The 23,207-nt window shown below is 41.8% G+C and overlaps 1 protein-coding gene across 1 annotated transcript in view; it reads right to left on the reverse strand.

The window, feature by feature from the left end:
* Positions 1–1,607: 1,607 nt before the first annotated feature.
* asic4a (acid-sensing (proton-gated) ion channel family member 4a) overlaps positions 1,608–23,207 on the reverse strand; it is a 73,216-nt gene continuing 51,616 nt past the window's right edge. Inside the window, exons 2-10 of the mRNA XM_060875598.1 lie at positions 17,282–17,426; positions 16,331–16,458; positions 14,972–15,125; positions 6,891–6,944; positions 4,925–5,081; positions 4,695–4,786; positions 3,692–3,771; positions 2,452–2,562; positions 1,608–2,134 (exon numbers count right to left, since the gene is read on the reverse strand). Of these exons, the coding sequence (XP_060731581.1) occupies positions 2,006–2,134; positions 2,452–2,562; positions 3,692–3,771; positions 4,695–4,786; positions 4,925–5,081; positions 6,891–6,944; positions 14,972–15,125; positions 16,331–16,458; positions 17,282–17,426 (1,050 nt within the window). The 3' untranslated portion in view covers positions 1,608–2,005. The remainder of the gene's footprint in view (positions 2,135–2,451; positions 2,563–3,691; positions 3,772–4,694; positions 4,787–4,924; positions 5,082–6,890; positions 6,945–14,971; positions 15,126–16,330; positions 16,459–17,281; positions 17,427–23,207) is intronic.

The raw sequence follows: 23,207 nt of genomic DNA on the forward strand, positions 1-23,207 counted from the left end.
CAGTCCACCAATCAGACAAAGAGCTGCAGAGAGAGGGCGAGAGATGGGGGGGGGGGAGATGGGGTGAGAGGGGGAGAGAGGGAGAGAGGGAGAGCGAGAGGGGGCGAGAGGGAGAGAGGGAGAGAGAGAGGGGAGGGGGAGAAAAAGGGGAAGAGAGGGAGAGAGAGAGACAGAGAGAGAGAGAGAGAGATTGGGTGAGAGGGGGAGAGAGGAGAGAGATAGGAGAGGGGGAGAGAAAAAGGGGAAGAGAGGGAGAGAGGGAGAGAGAGAGAGATGGGGTGAGAGGGGGAGAGAGAGAGGGAGAGAGAGAGGGGAGGGGGAGAGAAAAAGGGGAAGAGAGGGAGAGAGAGAGAGAGAGAGAGATGGGGTGAGAGGGGGAGAGAGAGAGGGAGAGAGAGAGGGGAGGGGGAGAGAAAAAGGGGAAGAGAGGGAGAGAGAGAGAGAGAGGGGAAGCAGGCAGGAAGACCTGTGCACACTAAAGCCTCTGCACTTAACACATCCTTATAAATACTGTCTCACCTTCACAGAAACTCACACTGAAGACAGTGACACAGTACAAACTGAACATTTACAATAAAAAAGACAAAGCTTTTATATTAAAAGAATCATTACATTTTTTTTGACATGAATATTATCTTTACCTGTATATTATTTTTTGTAATTAAAAACGTTGTCTGTGAAACCCAACATTTCTGAACTTAAAAGTGTAAAAACTCTGTGTCCATTAACATGAGTTTATAATAATAATAATAATAATAATAATAATAATAATAATAATAATATTTTCAGTAGTAGTGTATGATGTTATGGAGCCTGTGATTAGAAGCCTTTCCCTGTGTGTTCTGCTGTCACACACAACACAGGCACTGGAGTGATGAAGTCATTAATAAGTCATTAACACCATGTATATTAACACCATGTATAACAATATATGTTGTAGGTTTCCAGGTTGCTGTGTAGTTTTGGTTGTGATGCTCTGAAGTGTGATGATAAACGTGTTGTTGTTTAATTGGGTATAAAACCTGCACGTAACCTCGTCATGAGACTTTATTCAGTATTAATTCTGCTGCTGCTGTAATCAGAAACACTGTCCTGAGCTCAAGCCAGGACTCTTATTCACACCTGGATCAGAGGAGTCATCAGCTCGGGTGAGGAGCCGTGATGGACCTGGCTTACGGTTTGATGGAACCACAATATGTCACACTGATTTGTACATTTTGGCTCAAAATACACACAAAAACATTTGCAATACATTTTAAATACATAAATATGAAATACATAAATATGACTTAATTAATTAATTAATAAAATCATCTTTACAGTGGACAAAATATTTTTTTTTACTTTTGAGGACTGATTCTTCATGATGAATAAACATTTAGTCATTCACACTTCTAACATTTCACACTTTTTGTGTATCACATACCCACACACACACACACACACACACACACACACGCACGCACACACACACACATTAACTTCTCTACACAAGTAAGATTAGAAAATCAAGATCTTTAATACAGATTAAGTGATTCATCATAAACAGTTGAATATAAACACTGTGTTTAGTCTCCTACAGAGACAAATATACACTACTGCTCTGATACACACTCGCTCAGTTATACAGCGAGAAGACGTTTGTGTCCAGCACTGACCAAATCGTGTCCCAGTGACTGAAGGGGAATTTTACAGGACAGCTTAAACTTAGAGAGAAAACAGAGGAGAAGGAGAGCAGCTGGAGAAAGCTCTGATTAATGTCCTGAGCTGGCACTCAAACTGCTCCAGCACTCGAGAACATCTCATCCAGACATCTATCACACACACACACACACACACACACACACACACACACACACACACACTGTCCATTCCAAGCACAGGTGTAGAAGGTGAGCTTTGGCTGGAGCTTTAACTGGTGAAAAGAAGATCAGAGAGAGAGAGAGAGAGAGAGAGAGAGAGAGAGAGAGATAGAGAGAGAGACTGAGATGATCCATAGTGTTGGTCAGCAGGCGAAGTCCTCATTTTGATGACTAAGGTGATGATGATGATGCAGATGATGGTGGTGGTTTGGGAGGAAGGTTTTGGTGAATGTTGCACCCTCTGCATTTCTCTCCGTATGCTCACTGGCCTCCTGTCAATCAGACACAGGAGAAAGAAGCACTATAGAAACTCACTGACACACTGAGACATGAAGGTCAATATAATATCATTTGGCTCCAGAATGTTAACTGGGTGAACTGGAACTCCAGATCTGACCTCAACTATCCTGGAATCTGAGAGAGAAACTCAGAAAGCTTTTCTCTGCTGAGAAACAATTGTACTTCTGAGTGGAGCTCTGAGCTCCTGGACTTCACAGCTACTGTAGGACCTACTGAGGAACACTGAGACTATTATTATTATTATTATTATTATTATTATTATTATTATTATTATTATTATTATTATTACCTTTGTCTTTGTGTCCTGCACGTTGACTGTAGCTACAGTGCTGGATTGTTGCTGTGGTCGTTTTTCTTCCTTCTGTGGTCTCAAAACTCGCTGTAACCTGAACTTAATCACCTGGAGAAAGAGAGAGAGAGAGACAGAGAGAGAGAGAGAGACAGAGAGAGAGAGAGAGACAGAGACAGAGAGAGGGGGGGGGGGACAGAGAGAGAGAGACAGAGAGATACAGAGAGAGAGAGAGAGAGAGAGAGAGAGAGAGAGAGAGACAGAGAGACAGAGAGAGAGCCAGAGAGAAGAGAGACAGAGAGAGAGAGAGAGAGACAGAGAGAGAGAGAGAGAGAGAGAGACAGAGAGAGAGAGAGAGACAGAGAGAGAGAGACAGAGAGAGACAGAGAGAGAGAGACAGAGAGAGAGAGCCAGAGAGAAGAGAGACAGAGAGAGAGAGAGAGAGAGAGAGAGAGAGACAGAGAGAGAGAGAGAGAGACAGAGAGACAGAGAGAGAGAGAGAGAGAGAGAGACAGAGAGAGAGAGAGAGACAGAGAGAGAGAGAGAGACAGAGAGAGAGAGCCAGAGAGAAGAGAGACAGAGAGAGAGAGAGAGAGAGCCAGAGAGAAGAGAGACAGAGAGAGAGAGAGAGAGACAGAGAGAGAGAGAGAGAGACAGAGAGAAGAGAGACAGAGAGAGAGAGAGAGAGAGAGAGAGAGAGAGAGAGAGAGAGAGAGAGAGAGAGAGAGAGAGAGAAAGAGAGACAGAGAGAGAGAGAGAGAGACAGAGAGAGAGAGAGAGAGAGAGAGAGAGAGAGAGAGAGAGAGAGAGAGACAGAGAGAGAGAGAGAGAGACAGAGAGAGAGAGAGAGAGACAGAGAGAAGAGAGACAGAGAGAGAGAGAGAGAGAGAGAGAGAGAGAGAGAGAGAGAGAGAGAGAGAGAGAAAGAGAGACAGAGAGAGAGAGAGAGAGACAGAGAGAGAGAGAGAGAGACAGAGAGAAGAGAGACAGAGAGAGAGAGAGAGAGAGAGAGAGAGAGAGAGAGAAAGAGAGACAGAGAGAGAGAGAGAGAGACAGAGAGAGAGAGAGACAGAGAGAGAGAGAGAGAACACAAAGGCAGAATTGAGAAAATATAGCAGGAAGGACGAGAGACAGACAGCAGTGTGGATAAAGGAGAGCAGCAGCACTAATGAAATTAAGTCTTAAAGGTAAGTTCACTCATCAACACTTTTATTATACAGCATTAACATTTAAAATGTACCTCATAAATATAGTCTAGAATCTCGAGGACGGTGAGGATGCTCGCTCCAATGAACAGTCCCATCTGTCCTCCGATATCACCTGAGAGGAAATCAGGAGTAAAGATGGAGGCCGATTAGGACCGGGACTGAATGACATGGTGTCCATCAGGTGTGAGTAAGACTCTGGTCCTGAGCTCCACAGCACTGCAGTGTTCAGCTCTGCCTCATTTAACACCCTCGTTTCAGCTCATTAATTCAACACTGTTTCCTTCATGAGCTGAGCTCAAGGTGTTACAGCAAGAAACACAGATCCAGACTCTCACCTTCCTCAAACACAGCTAGAACAGGGACAGTTTAACCTCCAGAACAAACGGTATGAACTTTATACAGTAATTACAGTAAATAAAACTCTAAATGAACAACTAACTTTATTTCATTAATCCAGGAACTTAACATCACACATTTTAACCAAAATGTTCAGCCCATGAACCTACGGCAAATGAAGCATTAAACAGTAGCCCATAAAATTTCATTATCTTATGAACCTAACACCAGGAGCCTAAGCCATGGAATTTTATCTCAAGAACTTCACTCCAGGAATTAAAGACATAAAGAAACTTTAGACCACAAATGAAGTTAAGCTCAGGAGCTTTAGGCCATAGACATTAGAACATGACCTCTAGTCTAAGAACATAATCTCAAGAACTTCAGACCATGAAGTTCTCACCAACAAGAAATTTAGCATGGACATAAGGAACCAGGAACATTTAGAACATAAAGGTAACCTTCTTACCAGTCATAACCTAACACCTAACTGTAGTAAACATACTGTCATAATAATGGCTTAGAGATTAGCTGCTTGCTCATTTAAGATGTTTCCCATCCTGAGGAAAGTGAACATGATGATCTGAACTGAGTTCATCACCAGGTTTCGAGGAACACGGGAGAAAATGGGGATAGTGTTAATTACCTGACAACATTCTTTTTTTATCACTTATGGCTGACTGCAGCTCAGATCCTCACCTAATAACCCAGCAACATCGTAGGCTTTCTTCTGCTCGATCGTCTCATAGTTCAGAGCTTCGAAGAAAATGTCCAGAATGAGAAAGTTTTCTCTGGAAATACAGGAACATAGACAGATTACATAATAATAATGATAATGATAATGATAATGATAATAATAATAATAATAATAATAATAATAATAATAATAATAAGAAGAAGAAGAAGAAGAAGAAGAAGAAGAAGATTACCTGATGTAATCCTCTGATTTATGGTATTTTCTGGACAGGTATCGTGCAGAACCTTTACTGGGAATCTTTACCATGGAAAGCTCTTTTCCGTAACGTGTCAGATTACAGGGAGTCTCACATGCACATGAGAACTCACCTGAACTCTTCTGCAATAGCTCTATAAACCACACACACACACATATACACACACACACAGATGAAAAGAGGTGTACGGACTTTTTGTAAGCATAAACAATGTCCTGCTAGAGTGAGACTAGGAGCAGAAAGCCTCAGGAGCAGAAAGCCTCAGGAGCAGAAAGCCTCAGTTAGAAATCTGTTTGACAAAGTGCAGGATTGGATTTATGGACTGTTTGATGAGCAAGATCGTAATTGCTCACATCTCTCATCATTGTCTCCTAATAAATGGAGCTTCATGAGCTTTATGAGCTTCATAAAACACAAAGAGATAAGCAGAGATCCTCAGAAGAGCTGGAGACTAGGATTTAGCTCAGATGAGGCAAAGCAGGGTGTTTAGCTGTACTGTATATACTGTAGACTGTGTGTGTGTGTGTGTGTGTGTGAGAGAGAGATAGAGAAATGGAGTCAGAATGCTCTTATTATGTGTTATTACAGTCCTCGCAGTGTATCAGTGATTATGATGTTGTATTTTTCAATCACATCAACACTCAGTTACTCCTACAAGTCAGGAATCCCTGAGTATTCCACTGAAAACTCAACTCTGTAATCTTCATCTTCTTCCAGCCATGGAACGTTATCTGCTCCAGGAGCTACAGATCATAAACCTTAGGCCAAGAATTGAAGTCTATAGAAACTTCAAACCATGTCCAGGAACGTTTGACAAAGTGTGATAGAGTTTTTGTTCCTCTTTTAGTAATAATAATCACGTTTAGCTTGTTGCAGCTTTTGATTTGTCCTACAGCTCAGTAGTTTGAGTTACACCCATCAGCAGATCCTGAGCCCTGAACCTCAGACACACCAAACTCAGAGACTACTAACAACTTCCTCTACCACTTCTTTTGAGGAAAGAGTCATAGACATTTTACAGCCTCTTCCCACTACAGAACAACTTTATCAGTGTCTCCACATTTTTTTTTATAAATCACCAGTTTCCAGAACGCCACCATTCTCATTCATCTCAGCACCTTCTCAAAAGAGTCTTATATCCATTTCATTTACAGTTAAGGTATTTGTCCAAGAACCTGATCCAGAGCAGTTCACAGAAGCTTTATTTACACCCCTGGAGCAGTTGAGGGTTAGGGGCCTTACTCAGGGGCCTAGCAGTGGCAACTCACAACCTTCTAATCAGTAGGCCAGTGTTACTGGACCCTGATCTGCTTCTAGCTCCTACAAGGCTCTGATAACTATGGCACTACAAGGTACCCTGGATGTTGGGATGACATGGATAATGCAAAGTAAACATTTGGACCTCGCTTGGTCCAACCATCTGCTCAAACAGCTTCACATACCAGGGTTGGGACTGAAAACACAGCAGTTTCTCAAACCAAAAGGTCAGGAGGACCTGATGGAACCAAATATCGAGTCTTTATTCAAGAGACCACGTTAACCTCTGTCTCAATTTCTGTCAAATTCACCCCATCTGTTTTATTGCAATCCTTCAACAACTTTAGGATTAGCTTCTCATTAATATCATCTACAATATCTACCAAGAACCTCAAGGTGTGTGATGTCCAGCTGTCTGTCAAGCAGATTCACCAACGACCTTGTTTACACTTTTACATCCGTGATTGTAATTAAGTTGTCTTGTAGTCCTTGCCATTGCACTGAAGTTCCACATTCTTACATCCTACAACAATTTTACATAAAATAGAAAAACAATCATGAACCTTCTACATTAAAGCCTGGACTTCAAATGCCTCATAAACCAATGAATGCAAAAGGAAATCTCTATTTTACTTTAGTCAGTGGTGCTTGTGAGCTTCTGACAGAATGAAAAATACATGCTTACCCAACGCTTTGTCCACACACTTGAGTTTCTCAGGAGAGCAGATTTCTGCATTTCCTTGGAAGAAAAAAAAAAAAATACAATCAACAAACAAAAGTAAGAAGATGACGATGACGTGTGAGCAGGTTGCTATGGTGACAAACGTGAGAAGGTCCAGAATATCAGTCATGTTAATGAACCGTAGTACTCAGATATTGCTCTGGCTTCACCTTCACCTCTAAACACACATTGTGAGAAGAAGTTTCATGTGTATCTTTAGATTATTCAGGAAACCAGCAACCTTTCCCTAGATGTGCAGCTTGCATGTGACTCTGACATAAAATCAGATAACGATCACTGTCTAACTCCAGAAAAGATGATCAAGTGATCGAATGCTTAATGTTGCAAAATAAAAAAAATGAAAAGATGCATGAAAATAAATGAGTAGAATTCCATATTGTGTGGAAAGAGAAGCTTTTAGCTTTTACAGCTGATCATTCTGCATCTGTCCACCCTGTGAATGAACGGGATATTAAAGAAAGTGTAATTAAAAAGAACAAGAGCCGTACTTGGTGTCAACTCGGTACATCTAACAAATAAATCACAGAATCTTTTATTTTCGGACTTAATCGTAATCATATATCACCTTCAGCCCGGTCGAGCTTCATCAAAATCTGTAGAATGGGAAAGAAAACGTAGCTGTCAGTAGCTAACAGTGTGGAAAGGACTCTCAGAGGGAAGGTGCTGAGAGATAAGACTCACGGCCAGACGATGTCTGCTTCGTTCATGGTGAATATGGACGTGTGTGTGTGTGTGTGTGTGTGTGAGAGAGAGAGAGAGAGAGAGAGAGAGAGAGAGGAATGACTATGTGACTATGCAATTACCTTCTGTAGTGTCTGGCTCTCATTAGTCATTATTCATTTCATTTTATTTCCTTCTTGCAGTTACCTGCTGAATCAGTCAGCCCCAACCCTGAGCCATCCGAACCCCCTGGTGCTCATATTTAAAAAGTTTTTAAAAAAGAAATTGATTTCTTCTCCTTGCCAGGTCCTCGCTAACGGCCAGTATTCAACAGTGCAGTGATTAATTAGAGCGGAACCTAATCGTGTCATGTGATACGCATGGTTCTCTGAGCTAATGTTTGGCCAAGACCTCGTTTTTCTCATCCCATTAGGGCTAAGATTGATCTGGAGACAAAACAAAAGGACCCCAGACTCCATTAGACCCACGGTGGCTCTGAGGTTTGGATACACTGCTCACTCATAACTCATACGCTGAAAGTTCATTAGCAGGACACTTGGATTGAGGACAAGGCTTTTGTTGCACTTTCATCTGAAAGCAGGCAGCCATATTCATTGTCAGCCTGAATAAGCATTCGTGCGATTCGAGTGCACCTCATCTAGTCATGAAAGAGTAGAAAAGATTAATGGTTACTCGTATGATAATCTGTCGTATAATTATGAGATTATTCTCATCTTTCCTCCTTTATACCACCGGAGTCTCATTCTGCAGTTGTGCTGTGTTTCTGAGCTGTTCCTGATTTCCTACAGACCGTGAATCTAACGCTTTCTGGTCCATCTGAGTCACATTAAACCTCCTGCATTAGGAGTAAAACTCTGAGGCTGAAGATCTGCCACATTACCAAGCACTCGAATTCATTCAGTAAAACAATGCCTTGAGCTTACGCTCCTGTTGAACGCTCTAGACTAAACAGCACTTCTGTCCAAAGCTCTGGATAAGGAATTAGGAATAATGAAGCAGATCCAATAAACATAAGTTAAAGCAAATGAAGGAACATGATTATGATATCCGTCTGGCTGCTGGAAGATCAACACAACTTTACTTTACTGAGATCACAGACATGATAAAAACACAATTTAAAAATTTAGTTAACTGATCAGACCAGACCAGAGAGACCATCAGATCTCATCAGACCAGAGAGACCATCAGATCTCATCAGACCAGAGAGACCATCAGATCTCATCAGACCAGAGAGACCATCAGATCTCATCAGACCAGAGAGACCATCAGATCTCATCAGACCAGAGAGACCATCAGATCTCATCAGACCAGAGAGACCATCAGATCTCATCAGACCAGAGAGACCATCAGATCTCATCAGACCAGAGAGAGCTACAGGGTTCAGAATGACAAGGGTTGTATTTTATTTATTTCTGGTTGGTTCAGCAAACTGGCGACTAGACCGTGATCAAAAACAGTGTTTATAGTCCGCACTTCAGATTCATAACAGACATATCAATGTCATATCAATCAGACACATCAGACATGTCAAAGAGACACATCAGACATGCCAATGAGACACATCAGACATGCCAATGAGACACATCAGACATGCCAATGAGACACATCAGACAGATCAATGAGACACACATCAGACATATCAAAGACACACATCAGACACATCAGTGAGACACATCAGACATATCAAAGACACACATCTGAGTGTGTGTATCTGAATGTGTATTCAGACCAAGATGGCGCCTGTGTGTTGGGCACGCCGTCTGTCGCTCTCGTGTTTGTGTGTTTGGTTGTCTGCTTTGTTTTTAAACTGTTACTCGCTTTTAACCTACGACCGCCAAACACTATTGGATATCCGAAACTCTGTTGCTAAATCTCTCACTAACCAAAACACCTCTGAGTTGAACTGCTTTTTCAACTACACATACGAGTCTATCAAACCGCCTTTACCTGAATGCTTTCGCCGGTGGCCTCTCAACATCACCCGGAGAAAGCGAAGGAGGAAACGGGGAAACCGCGGAGGTTACATCGTGAAGCTAAAAGCTCATCTGCGGGCAAACTTTCTCGCGGATCCTTCCTACGTACCGATGTATGGCGGCTATGCGCTTCGGCGCCCGCTAGATATGTCACACAGGTGCCTTCGTTTTGTCTCACCCTCGCATCCGAGCCCTGATCATTACCGTGCTTGCCATGCCGGTATCCACCGAATTGGTCTCGGCTCCTGGGGTCGAGGAGTTACACACAACAATCTTCGCAAGTTGAAGAGAGCATCCTCTTCACCTGTTACCTTCTCCTCACCGAAGATGGCATTATTGAATGCCCGTTCGCTGGTGAATAAGACTTTTTTATTAAATGACTTCTACTCTTCCCACAACCTGGACTTTATGTTCATCACGGAATCCTGGATAAAGGTTGGTGATTTAACGCCGTTTTCTGACCTGATCCCCGCAGATTGTACATTTTTTAACACGCCTCGTCCGAGCGGACGCGGAGGTGGAATAGTTACCATTTTAAAGAGCTCTCTATCTGAACGCTGTCGTCTAACTCCAATTATGACATTTACCAGCTTTGAAGTTCAGTTACTTCATTTAGACTGGAATGGTCCGGTTTGTTTAGGGGTGATCTATCGTCCTCCACATTCGACCACGGACTTTATACAGCATCTCACTGAACTAATTGGCAATATTGCTGTGAGTTATGATCGCTTTTTATTGGTGGGCGATTTTAACGTGCATGTTTGCTGTCCGTCTATCCCCCTTTCACATGACTTTTTGAACTTGCTCGAAACGTTTCACTTATCCCAGTGGATCAGTGACCCCACCCACATCCAGGGACATACGCTTGATCTTGTTCTATCTTATGGACTTGATGTGGCTGATATTGTGCTTTCTGATATTATGATCTCGGATCATAAGCCTATATTATTCTCCTTGTCTCTTCCAGTCATCTCTCACTTTTCTAATATGTCTGAAAGTGTTTCACGTTTTTATTCTCCACAGTTTAGCATTAATTTTAACTCGTATTTTGCCAAATGCTGCTCACAGTTGCTCCTGGAGCAGCCATTACCTGACTTGGATGCTGACCAACATCTTGGCCTCTTAAATTCTGCCTGGCTTGAGACCGCAAATGCAACTGCTCCTCTCAAACCTTGCAAGAAAAAATTAAAATCTGTAGTTTGGCAAAACGCTGAGACTCGTCTCCAAAGACAACTTTGCAGAAAGGCAGAACGTAAATGGAATAAGGACAGGCTGCATGTTTCTCTTCAGATATTTAGAGACGCTCTTACATCTTACCAGACTTTAGCCAAATCTGCGAAAGCTGCTTATTTCTCCAATCTAATTGAAAGAAACCACTCTAAACCTAAGGTTTTGTTTTCTATCATTAAATCCGTGACAAATCCTTCTGTTAAATCTATGCCTGTTTCCTCTGTTGCTGTCTGTGAAGGCTTTTCGAGATTCTTTAGTGACAAAATCACTAAACTAAGACTAAGTGTTCACCCCACTATAATTCCTATCTCTTCCCCAATCACATCAAAGGTCTCTGCATTTTTTTAAAGCTTTTGAGCTCATCAACCTCCAGCAACTGAAGGAGGTGATTGTCAACCTCAAGCCCTCATTTTGTCCTAGTGACATAATTCACCCAAAATTTTTAAATCAAATCTTTCACTCAATTGGTCCAGGCCTGCTGTCTCTGATCAACAAGTGCCTGCAAACTGGCTCAGTCCCTGCCAACCTTAAGGTTGCCACTGTTACTCCCTTGCTCAAGAAGCCTTCACTGGACCCCTCCATTCAAAAAAAACTTTCGACCTATCTCTGTCTTGCCTTTCACGTCAAAAATTCTGGAGAAAATTGTGCTAAATCAACTCCAAAGTTTTCTGAATAACAATTGTATCTATGAGGTCTTTCAATCGGGTTTTAAGTCTGCTCACAGTACTGAGTCTGCCCTTTTGAGAGTTTTAAATGACATCTACCTTTCTACTGACTCCGGAGACTCTGTGGTTCTTATTCTCTTAGATTTATCAGCTGCTTTTGATACCATAGACCACTCCCTTTTATTATCAAGGCTCGAGACCTGGGTAGGTCTAAAAGATAATGTTCTGAGCTGGTTTCAATCATACCTAACTGACAGAAAGTTCATAGTGAAACTGGGTAACTTTTCCTCCTCCCCCGCCGCGCTGTCCTGTGGCCTTCCACAAGGCTCAATCTTAGCTCCCTCTCTATTCTCGTTATACATGCTACCCCTGGGCTCTATTTTCCGGAAACATGATGTATCCTTTCACTTCTATGCTGACGACACTCAGATCTACTTACCAATTAGGAAAAATAACCCTTTAGCAATCTCATCTCTTCTAAAATGTTTAGACGAGGTTAAAGTATGGCTGGCACAAAATTTTCTGTTTTTAAATGAAGAAAAGACTGAGGTAATAATGTTTAGCCCAAATGAGAACTCTCAGTCCTCTAGCATCAACCTAGAGAGTTTATCTGTTTTTAGATCTTCACGAGTGCAGAGTCTTGGCATCTATATCGATCAGCACTTAAAATTTGACAAACACATCTCGTCTGTTATTGGGTCTAGCTTTTACCAACTGCGGATTCTCTCCAAAATTAAACATTTTCTTACCCCAAAGACTTTAGAAATGGCTGTTCATGCGTTTATAACCTCTCGCTTAGACTACTGTAACTCTTTATATTGCGGTATATCTAAAACTCAGATTACGCGTCTCCAGCTCGTTCAAAATGCTGCTGCCAGATTTCTCTCTAGCTGTCGCAAACATGAACACATCACTCCCATTCTTAAATCTCTACACTGGCTGCCGATTTCGCAGAGAATAGATTTTAAGATTTTACTCTTTGTCTATAAGTCTCTCCATAATACCGCTCCTCTCTATTTATCTGAACTCCTTCATCCCTATTTTCCAATTAGAAGTCTTCGTTCATCTGACCAGGCCATGTTGGTGGTTCCTTGTGTACGGCTCAAGCGTAGAGGTGAGCGAGCTTTTTCTGTGGCCGGTCCTAGACTATGGAACTCCCTGCCACTAGAGATTAGGACGGCACCCACCATATCTAGTTTTAAGTCCATGCTAAAGACCCACTTATTTTCTCTAGCCTTTTCATGATTTGCCCAGGGGTTTATGTCTGTTCACATCCGGTTTATGGTTTTATTTATCTCACCTTCTTTTACACTAGTTATTTTATTATATATTTATTGATTTTTATATTTATTTACATATATACATATATTTTTTTTTTAAGAATTCTTATTTTAGTTTCTTGAACTACTTTGTGCATGTGTGTATTCTTAAGTGTATGTGTGTGTATGTCAAACGCACTGTGAAGCACTTTGGTCAGCCATGTGGCTGTTTGTAAATGTGCTATACAAATAAAGTTGAACTTGAACTTGAACTTGAACTTGAACATCAGACACATCAGTGAGACACATCAGACATATCAAAGACACACATCAGACACATCAGTGAGACACATCAGACACATCAGTGAGACACATCAGACACATCAGTGACACACATCAGACATACCAAAGACACACATCAGACATATCAAAGAGACACATCAGACAGATCAATGAGACACATCAGACAGATCAATGAGACACACATCAGACATATCAAAGACACACATCAGACACATCAGTGAGACACATCAGACACATCAGTGAGACACATCAGACATATCAAAGACACACATCAGACACATCAGTGAGACACATCAGACATATCAAAGACACACATCAGACACATCAGTGAGACACATCAGACATATCAAAGACACACATCAGACACATCAGTGAGACACATCAGACATATCAAAGACACACATCAGACACATCAGTGAGACACATCAGACATATCAAAGACACACATCAGACACATCAGTGAGACACATCAGACATATCAAAGACACACATCAGACACATCAGTGAGACACATCAGACATATCAAAGACACACATCAGACACATCAGTGAGACACATCAGACACATCAGTGACACACATCACAGACGTATCAAAGACACACATCAGACATATCAAAGAGACACATCAGACACATCAGTGAGACACATCAGACATATCAAAGACACACATCAGACACATCAGTGAGACACATCAGACACATCAGTGACACACATCACAGACATATCAAAGACACACATCAGACATATCAAAGAGACACATCAGACACATCAGTGAGACACATCAGACATATCAGTGAGACACATCAGACACATCAGTGAGACACATCAGACATATCAGTGAGACATCAAACAGATCAATCAGACACATCAGACAGATCAAAGACACACAGCAGACAGATCATTGTCCATTGTTAAATGCGCTATACAATTAAAATTGAATCAGTTTGATTGAATATCATCTGTTCAGAGTCTTTAACACTACGGAGCTAAATATAACTGCTTCACATTGTCTTTTATAACCAGAAACTAATCACTAATGACTAAAGCTGCTGCTGATCCTCACTCATGTAACTGATGTAGTTCATACACAGACATTCATACATGAATCTGATCTACTGCTAAATAAGCTGGAGAAAACACGTCCGTTTAACCGAAGCAGATTAGAAATAAAAGAACATCAGCCGAGTTGTTTAGGAAAGTGTTGTAATAACAATCTAATTTAATGGGGAAAGAACAGAATCTAATCATATTATACGTTTGCTGGGAGCAAAATCTGACCCAAATCCACAATAAGACCCGTGTAGCATTTTGATTGTGAGTGGAAACTGGTCCAAATTTAAGTTGTGGCTTTTTATCATGTCTGTGATCTCAGTACAGTGGACTTGTGTTGAGATTCTAGCAGCCAGACGGACATCGTAAATGTCGTTCGTTTCTCATGACGAAACACAGCAGCTGGCGTGAAAGTCTTAAAGATAGGCGTACGCTGATCCTCTCAGCTTTAGCTCACCTCACACCGAATGTCCTGAGGGGCTTCAAGACCAGATCTGGTCCTTAAGCTAACACATTCCACACACTCATTAAGTGTGTATCAGGTTTTTACCACCTTTTGTTTTTTGTTAAGATGATGAAAGGTATCGAAAAACCTGAAAACCTGAAAACCTGAGACACAAACTTGAACAGTTTTTTACTTCCTGCTTTATTTGATGCAGGAGTAGAATTATAAAAAGTTTCTCAGCTAGCGAACAACCTAGTGGTCTGATTCTGGTGCTGTTCTTCTATAGAAAAGATCATATAAAATAAAGCAGTGGGCTTTGTTTAAAACCAGTAAACGTTACATTGCTTCAGTTCATCTTAATGTAGAAGAAATGAAATGAATATTTATTAAATACAAAGAACAGAAAGAGGGTCGTTACCTGGCATGTGCACCATACGGCACTGACACTGCTGCAGAACCAGCTGAGTCTCACAGTGTAAATGACACGCGCTGATACTGTATGAGTCATAACCCGGGATAGAGGGATCAGCTGACGAGCGACAGGTTCCCCAGGGCTGGGGCAGATATGTCAACTACAGAGAGAGAGAGAGAGAGAGAGAGAGAGAGAGAGAGAGAGAGAGAGAGAGAGAGAGAGATAAAGAAGGAGAGAGAAAGACAGAGAGAGAGACAGAGAGAGAGACAGAGAGAGAGACAGAGACAGAGAGAGAGAGAGACAGAGAGAGAGACAGAGAGAGAGACAGAGAGAGAGAGAGAGAGAGAGAGAGAGAGAGAGAGAGAGAGAGAGAGAGAGAGATAAAGAAGGAGAGAGAAAGACAGAGAGAGAGACAGAGAGAGAAAGACAGAGACAGAGAGAGAGAGAGAGAGACAGAGAGAGAGAGACAGAGAGAGAGAGACAGAGAGAGAGACAGAGAGAGAGAGACAGAGAGAGAGACAGAGAGAGAGAGACAGAGAGAGAGACAGAGACAGAGAGAGAGAGGAAAAGCAGAGAGAGACAGAGAGAGAGACAGAGACAGAGACAGAGACAGAGAGAGATAAAGAAGGAGAGAGAAAGACAGAGAGAGAGACAGAGAGAGAGACAGAGAGAGAGAGAGAGAGAGAGAGAGAGAGAGAGAGAGAGATAAAGAAGGAGAGAGAAAGACAGAGAGAGAGACAGAGAGAGAAAGACAGAGACAGAGAGAGAGAGAGAGAGAGAGACAGAGAGAGAGAGACAGAGAGAGAGACAGAGAGAAAGATAAAGAAAGAGAGAGAAAGACAGAGAGAGAGAGACAGAGAGAGAGAGAGAGAGAGAGACAGAGAGAGAGACAGAGACAGAGAGAGAGAGGAAAAGCAGAGAGAGACAGAGAGAGAACAACTTTTTTTCTGCTATAATAATGAAAATCACAAGCTTCTGTTACTGCAGTTATTATATTTATGGTGGACTTTTATAGTTATTAGAGAAGTTTAACTGCTCACTTGAACTTCTCTAATAACTATATATCGTTCATGTGTTATATATCGAGTAGGATCCGGTGAACTACACAAAAATTCAGTTTTAAATATGAATCAATTACCAAATTTATTTTTGTGTATATTATTTTACTTCACACTTCACATTCTGTTTAACTCAGTAAGGATAAAGCTACTGTGAACAGGAAGAATTAAAGAGAGAAGCAGGTTCATATTACAACAGCAACGACATCACGACTCTTCATATAGTGGTGTTTAAGTTTGTATGTTACGGGAAAAACACAACAAATCCTTCATGTATTATATTATACATGTGCCAGCTGCTTTGTACCCTTTGCTCCTGACAAGAAACAAAGGTCTGGAATCCCGGCGAGACGCCAAAGCCGAGCTGGTGGATGTAAGGCGGCTCATCCTGACTGTGGATCTGTACACGGATCCCCGCCTCTAAAGACGTCTCATCTACACCGGAGAGAGAAACAATATCGAGTGTCAGAGAGAAGCTGCAAGGATTTCACTTTCAATATATATGAAGCTGAGGTGACAAAAGTGATATTACCAAAGATCAAATGTCTGGGCCAACTGCTGAGAACTTGTTAATAAGTTGTCAGATCCTATCTCTCAATACTCAAGTATGAAGTCTTATTGGAGAAAAGTTCAACCTAGGTGGGTGCACGGTGGCTTAGCACGTTCGCCTCACACCTCCAGGGTCGGGGGTTCGATTCCCACCTCCACCTTGTGTGTGTGGAGTTTGCATGTTCTCCCTGTGCCTCGGGGGTTTCCTCCGGGTACTCCGGTTTCCTCCCCCGGTCCAAAGACATGCATGGTAGGTTGATTGGCATCTCTGGAAAATTGTCCGTAGTGTGTGATTGCGTGAGTGAATGAGTGTGTGTGTGTGTGCCCTGTGATGGGTTGGCACTCCGTCCAGGGTGTATCCTGCCTTGATGCCCGATGACGCCTGAGATGCAGGCACAGGCTCCCCGTGACATAAGCGGTAGTAGATGAATGAATGAATGAATGAATGAAGTTCATCCTAACTGGAATGTGAAGAGATCTGCACTGATGTATCAGTGACAAATAAAGGCTTCTAGCTTCCAGTGCTAACTCTAACGGTCTAATGTCTGCAATAACTAATAATAAATAAAAGGAATTTGCATCCAGTTGCCTCTGACACTCGTTTTTTCCACACTGCTTGCGGTAGCTTGCAGTAGACTCAGACTTTTGAACCCCATATTAAATAATAATGTGTGTGAATTAAATCTAAATATGTTCTAAATGTTCTCACTTGTTTCTCTCCAGATGGGCAGATATTCATCTTGCTGGATGTCCAACATGATCTCCAGGCCATTCCCCATGCCTCCCTGCTTTGTCTTTTTGGATGTCGTTTTGTTTCCATTGAATGTGTAGCATTTCCCGTATCTTGTATAGACCTGCGAAGGGAAGAGATACAGTAAATATACTGAACTTTATAACTGCAAAAAAAATGCATAGCTTTAAAAAGAACAGTGAGAAAATAGAAATATAAATAAACATAAGAAAATATATGAAAATGATCAGGGATTTCTATTAACGCTGTGTCTCATACAGCTGGTTCTCTTACAGAAATTATTACTAAAATGTGTTGTAAAGGTAAAATAAGGAAGTGAAGACAGTAAATGTCTCCATGTACTGTAGGGGAAGTCGTGGCCTAATGGTTAGAGAGTTTGTCTCCTAACCGTAAGGTTGTGGGTTCGAGTCTCGGGCCGGCAATACCACGACTGAGGTGCCCTTGAGCAAGGCACTGAACCCCCCCAACCCCCGGGTGCAGTATTAATGACTGCCCACTGCTCTGGGTGTGTGTTCACGGTGTGTGTGTGCACTGCTGTGTGTGTGTTCACTGCTGTGTGTGTGTTCACTGCTGTGTGTGTGTTCACTGCTGTGTGTGTGTTCACTGCTGTGTGTGTGTTCACTGCTGTGTGTGTGCACTTTGGATGGGTTAAATGCAGAGAACGAATTCTGAGTATGTGTCACCGTACTTAGCCGTATGTCACATCACTTTCACTATTCATACAGCAGGTTCTCTTACAGAAATTATTACCGAAACATGTTGTAAAGGTAAAAGAAGGAAGTGAAGACAGTAAATGTCTCCATACTTCAGTGAGCTATTTCATCATCATTACAGAGAAATAACAGGTCTTGAAGAGTAAAATTCCTGCTGCTGCTCGAAATTCCTCTGCAAACACCACGACTAATCTGAGCAACAGCCTCCTGGAACCTGACGCTTTTCTCCATTAAACTTTATTCCACACTGTAACGGGGATCTGATTGATTCTGAAGAGAGAGACACACTTCCACATTCCACCTTAAACCAGAGACAATAACAAGCTTTTGAAACCCTTCAAGCTCAGTGTTAAAGAGTCAAAGCTTCTGAATGATGACTGTTCACTGTACGTGGTATTTATCTGAAGATGTCTGTCTGATGTTCTCTTCAGAGTCCTCTGACACTTCTCTGGATTTTCTGCCATCTACATCACAGCATACTAATTGATTTCTTCTTCAGATGATGGACTACAATCAGGACTGTAGTTCTGTCAGAGAGTCCCATGAAGAAATCTACACCGCTGTCAGCCTCCAGATTCGATTCGTTCATAATTAACTGGAATAAATAAAATGTTTGAACGTCAGAATAAAGAACTTAGTGTGTGTGATGTGTCTCAAAATGACGGTGAATAAACCGACGCGTCCACGCGGCCTGTTTCAGATAGAAACTCAGATATAAAGCAGGACAGAAGGAATAAGTGGCTTCTGAAGTGGACTTGAAATGATGAATATTATCTAGAATTCAGTAAAGAGATAAAAATAAAACCCTGTTGATCTGCTGTTCAGAGCTTTCTGCTAGAGTTAAATTAAAGGTGACACACAGAGTGTTATTGAGACGCAGCTTCTCGAAGCTCTGCTCCTCTCTGATAAAAACTCTCTCCATGAGTTAAAGACAAAAACACTGACAGGTGAATGACAAAGAAGGAAGATGGCAGAGGAATAAACAGGGAGACAGAGAGGAGACAACACACACACACACACACACACACTAACACACACACACACACACACACACACACACACACACACTAACACACGCACAATCTCAGAGGTCATTGGTGGAATCAAAGCAAAGCATTCTGGGTAACGTAAGTGTTCTGTGTCACAGCTGGACTGAAAAAACAGCAAATATCCAGGAGCTTCAGGAGCTTCAGGGGTTCTTCAGCTAGATCCAGACACAAACACACCAAATGGTCTGATTACAGCAGAGCTCTGATCAAAACTCTCAGCACTTCCACACTGTAACTGTCAGATCAACAGAATCGGAATAAACGTCTCATTTTCACAGGAACGTCTTTACCCCAATCTACACTCACACAAATACACGTTCTTCAACACTTCTTCAGCTAGTTATGGATTTCTCTCTGTAAGTAAACCCCTCTGCTGTCAGGTTCTAATCAGAAGCTTCAAAGCTCTTCCCAGATGGAGAAACTGATGAACCCATAAATAAGATACAATGATTTTATTTCCGCTAAAACTACAGACAATCAGTCAAGAACAGTCTGAAGTCAGAAACATCCTCCTTTAGTCCTACACTGGAGCTTCAAGGCTGCTCGTGCTAACATGAGATAGAAGATTGGGGGGGGGGGCGACACAGAGAGAGAGAGAGAGAGAGAGAGAGAGAGAGAGAGAGAGAGAGAGAGAGAACAGAGAGAGAGAGAGAGAGAGAGAGAGAGAGAGAGAACACAGAGAGAGAGAGAGAGAGAGAGAGAGAGAGAGAGAGAACAGAGAGAGAGAGAGAGAGAGAGAGAGAGAGAGAGAGAGAGAGAGAACACAGAGAGAGAGAGAGAGAGAGAGAGCACAGAGAGAGAACAGAGAGAGAAAGAGAATGTAAGTAAATAAATGTAAGTAAACAGTAAAGATGAAACCAAACCCCAGGAAGAAACAAACTCAGACTCAGAGCTTCTTTCATGCTTCAGTTCTGTTCTAAACTCTTTCACTATCACTCGGCTGTCTGTCATTAAGCAGTGTGACTTTTCCCATAATGCCACGGGGCAGAGAGCTGCAAGCTGAGATGCCAGCGCTTTAAATGATGGCTAAATTTTTTCCTGCTACGTCTCACCAAAAATCTTTAGAAGCCCAAGCCTGACTGTGTGGCTTTGTGGAACTGAAGACATGTAGAATGTAGGACTTTATTTTCATCTCTGCACAGAACTGAGAAAAAAATATTTCACCAATAAATCATCAATCGCTGTGGATCCAAACATCATCCTCAACCCTCAGAGTTCTGTCTTAGTGCAAACTAATGTTGGTGACTGAGAAAGCAGAGAACAAGGAAGTAAAGTTCAGAGTGAAACAAATCCACAGGAGGTCTTTCACACTCCAGTCTGTGACCATTTTATCCTGATTATCTTTAATTGTTCATTTTACACTTTACATGTAAATTACAAACGTTTTAAAACAAAAAAAATCATCATGTTAACGCCAAGTCCTTGTAGACTGAGATGCCACACACACCGTTCATTCCAGCTTCCTTCCTGGAGTGAGTCCTAAACACATTAGCATCTCATTAGCATAAATCTTCCCAGCAGCTTTAATTGGCTTTAATTGCTTGTCATTAACATTCCACAGGCACCATTTTCCCTCAAACTGCTGCTCCTCACTCTGAGATCTTTGGGGATTCATTTCTGCACCTTCATGAGACACCTGGTTAATGATGGCCATCTTTCTCCTCCATTATCACTGCTCTAGATATGTGATGCTCAGATTTATAAGGGAACATTCTGACTCTGTCACTTACAATCATTTCTTTCATTTCTACAGCACCACAGAGTCTGTGCAGAGAGGAACTTAAGAGGAACTAGAAATATGCTGAGATGGTGGTGAGAGATTTTGGAATAATGGGGAAAGAGTGTAAAATTATGTTTGAGATGGTGGAGCTGGAGATTAAGGATTGGTGATGGAGATGCTGGAATAGTGGTGGAGATGCAGAAATGTTTTTAATGATGATGTAATGGTTAATAGATCTGGTGGAACAGTATAACATAAGCATAACTTTAAGAAAGCCTAATAATTGGTCCTTAAATTTTATTTTCAGAAAAAAAAATTGAGAAAAATACACAAGGTGGAAAAGTCTAGAAGGTAAAGCGATAGAAGGGTAATGTGAGAATAATGTCATGGCTCACTGCCTAACGTTGTTGTGTCCCACCGCTCTTTAACTTTTACAGCACTGCAGCTACAACGTTTACTTTAAATCCCTGATCTCCTCATCTCACTGATCAATAGAAACATCACTGAAGAAATGGACCACAAACATCTGACTGTGGAGACGGGGTATAAGACATGGACTCCATGGGGCAGGGTCTTACTGCTGGGGTATTTTGGTTTACATCCAGCAGAGTGACGGACGAAGGCAGATTATACACTTTTGCAGAAATCTTAAACCTTTTACGAGTGTAAGAATAGCTAGGGGTGTCACAAACAAACACACACACATGCACCCACACACACCACACACAAACATACACACACACAAACAGCATGTCAGCTTCAAGTCTCTGACCTATAGCTGCTCTCATTTCAAATTTCATGCTCCATTTTGTGTGATAGCTGGTGTGTGTGTGTGTATGTGTGTGTTTGTGTATAAGACCACTTCAGGCTAAAACACTGACAGTTGTGCATCTTCCATTAACATCACCAGAGAGAAGGAACAATTTGTGTTTTGGGTTTTCAAAACGTCTCTTCATTCTTTTTCATTTCTCGTTCTGTCTGGAACTGTCGCCTCGTCTGAATTCAAATCAAACGCACAAAAGAACTCTGAACTTTCTTTCATTCATCATATACATACTAACACACACACACACCCATCTGAGCATTCTGAGCAAAACATCATTTCATTTTCTCGTTCTGTAAAAAAGCTTCTGGAATCTTCTTCATTCATTTCCTGCAGTTTCAGGACCAAGTCTCACAGCTCAGAATGACAAGACGCTCGGAGAGATGAAATCGTGATTGATCATTTCATGAGATGATTCATTTCTAAAAAAAAAAGATGTCCCACAGTGACATCTAGGTGTCAGGATCACGCCCGGACATTTTACCTGTCGTGACATTAGCGGGTGTTCCGGCAGTTGTCTCTTGTCCCATGTGTTTTGTTTATGTTTTGTGTTCACGTGTCTGCCCCGCCGTCTAATTCCCTTCCGCCTCTGCACACCCGTTCATTATGTGTATAATTGTCTCCCTTTTTATTCCGGCCATGTTGCCCCCTCGTCATTGTATCATCTTTGTGTTGTTTTCATGTCTCTGTCTTGTTTCTTTGAGTTTTGATATTCTTCCCTCAGTTCTTTCCTAGTGTTTTTACGGTTTTATGTTTTATTCATTCATTCATTCAATCATACATTCATCTTCTACCGCTTATCCGAACTACCTCAGGTCACGGGGAGCCTGTGCCTATCTCAGGAGTCATCGGGCATCAAGGCAGGATACACCCTGGACGGAGTGCCAACCCATCACCAGGCACACACACACACACTCTCATTCACTCACGCAATCACACACTACGGACAATTTTCCAGAGATGCCAGTCAACCTACCATGCATGTCTTTGGACCGGGGGAGGAAACCGGAGTACCCGGAGGAAACCCCCGAGGCACGGGGAGAACATGCAAACTCCACACACACAAGGTGGAGGCGGGAATCGAACCCACAACCCTGGAGGTGTGAGGCGAACGTGCTAACCACTAAGCCACCGTGCCACCCGTGTTATGTTTTAATAAATTGTTAATAAATCGTGTTTTTGGCTTTCCCCGCTTTAAGGTCTGGATTTTACTTGTAAATATATCCCATTATTTGACACTAGGGTTCAAACTCGCAACTTTTTCCGATTGTTAATCCAACACCCACTGAAGCTACCCAATCCCCTAACATACATTTTTTCCCATCAAGCTACACTTAATCACATGTAATGCTCTTTACCTGTGATGATATTTTCTTATTTATTTTAATTAATTTGATTTTAAAAACAAACCTCTGACTCAGAAAAGTATTTAGAGCCTTTGCTGTGGTCAGGTGCATCCTGTTTCTATTCTGTTTCCTTTAATTATCCTTGAGATGTATCTGAAACATAAATGGTGTCCACCTGTTGCAGTCATTGTCAAACCAAAAACTGGAGAATCTGAATGAACAGATTGGTTCAA

Source organism: Tachysurus vachellii, chromosome 8 (assembly GCF_030014155.1).
Source record: "Tachysurus vachellii isolate PV-2020 chromosome 8, HZAU_Pvac_v1, whole genome shotgun sequence".
Classification (NCBI taxonomy): Eukaryota; Metazoa; Chordata; class Actinopteri; order Siluriformes; family Bagridae; genus Tachysurus; species Tachysurus vachellii.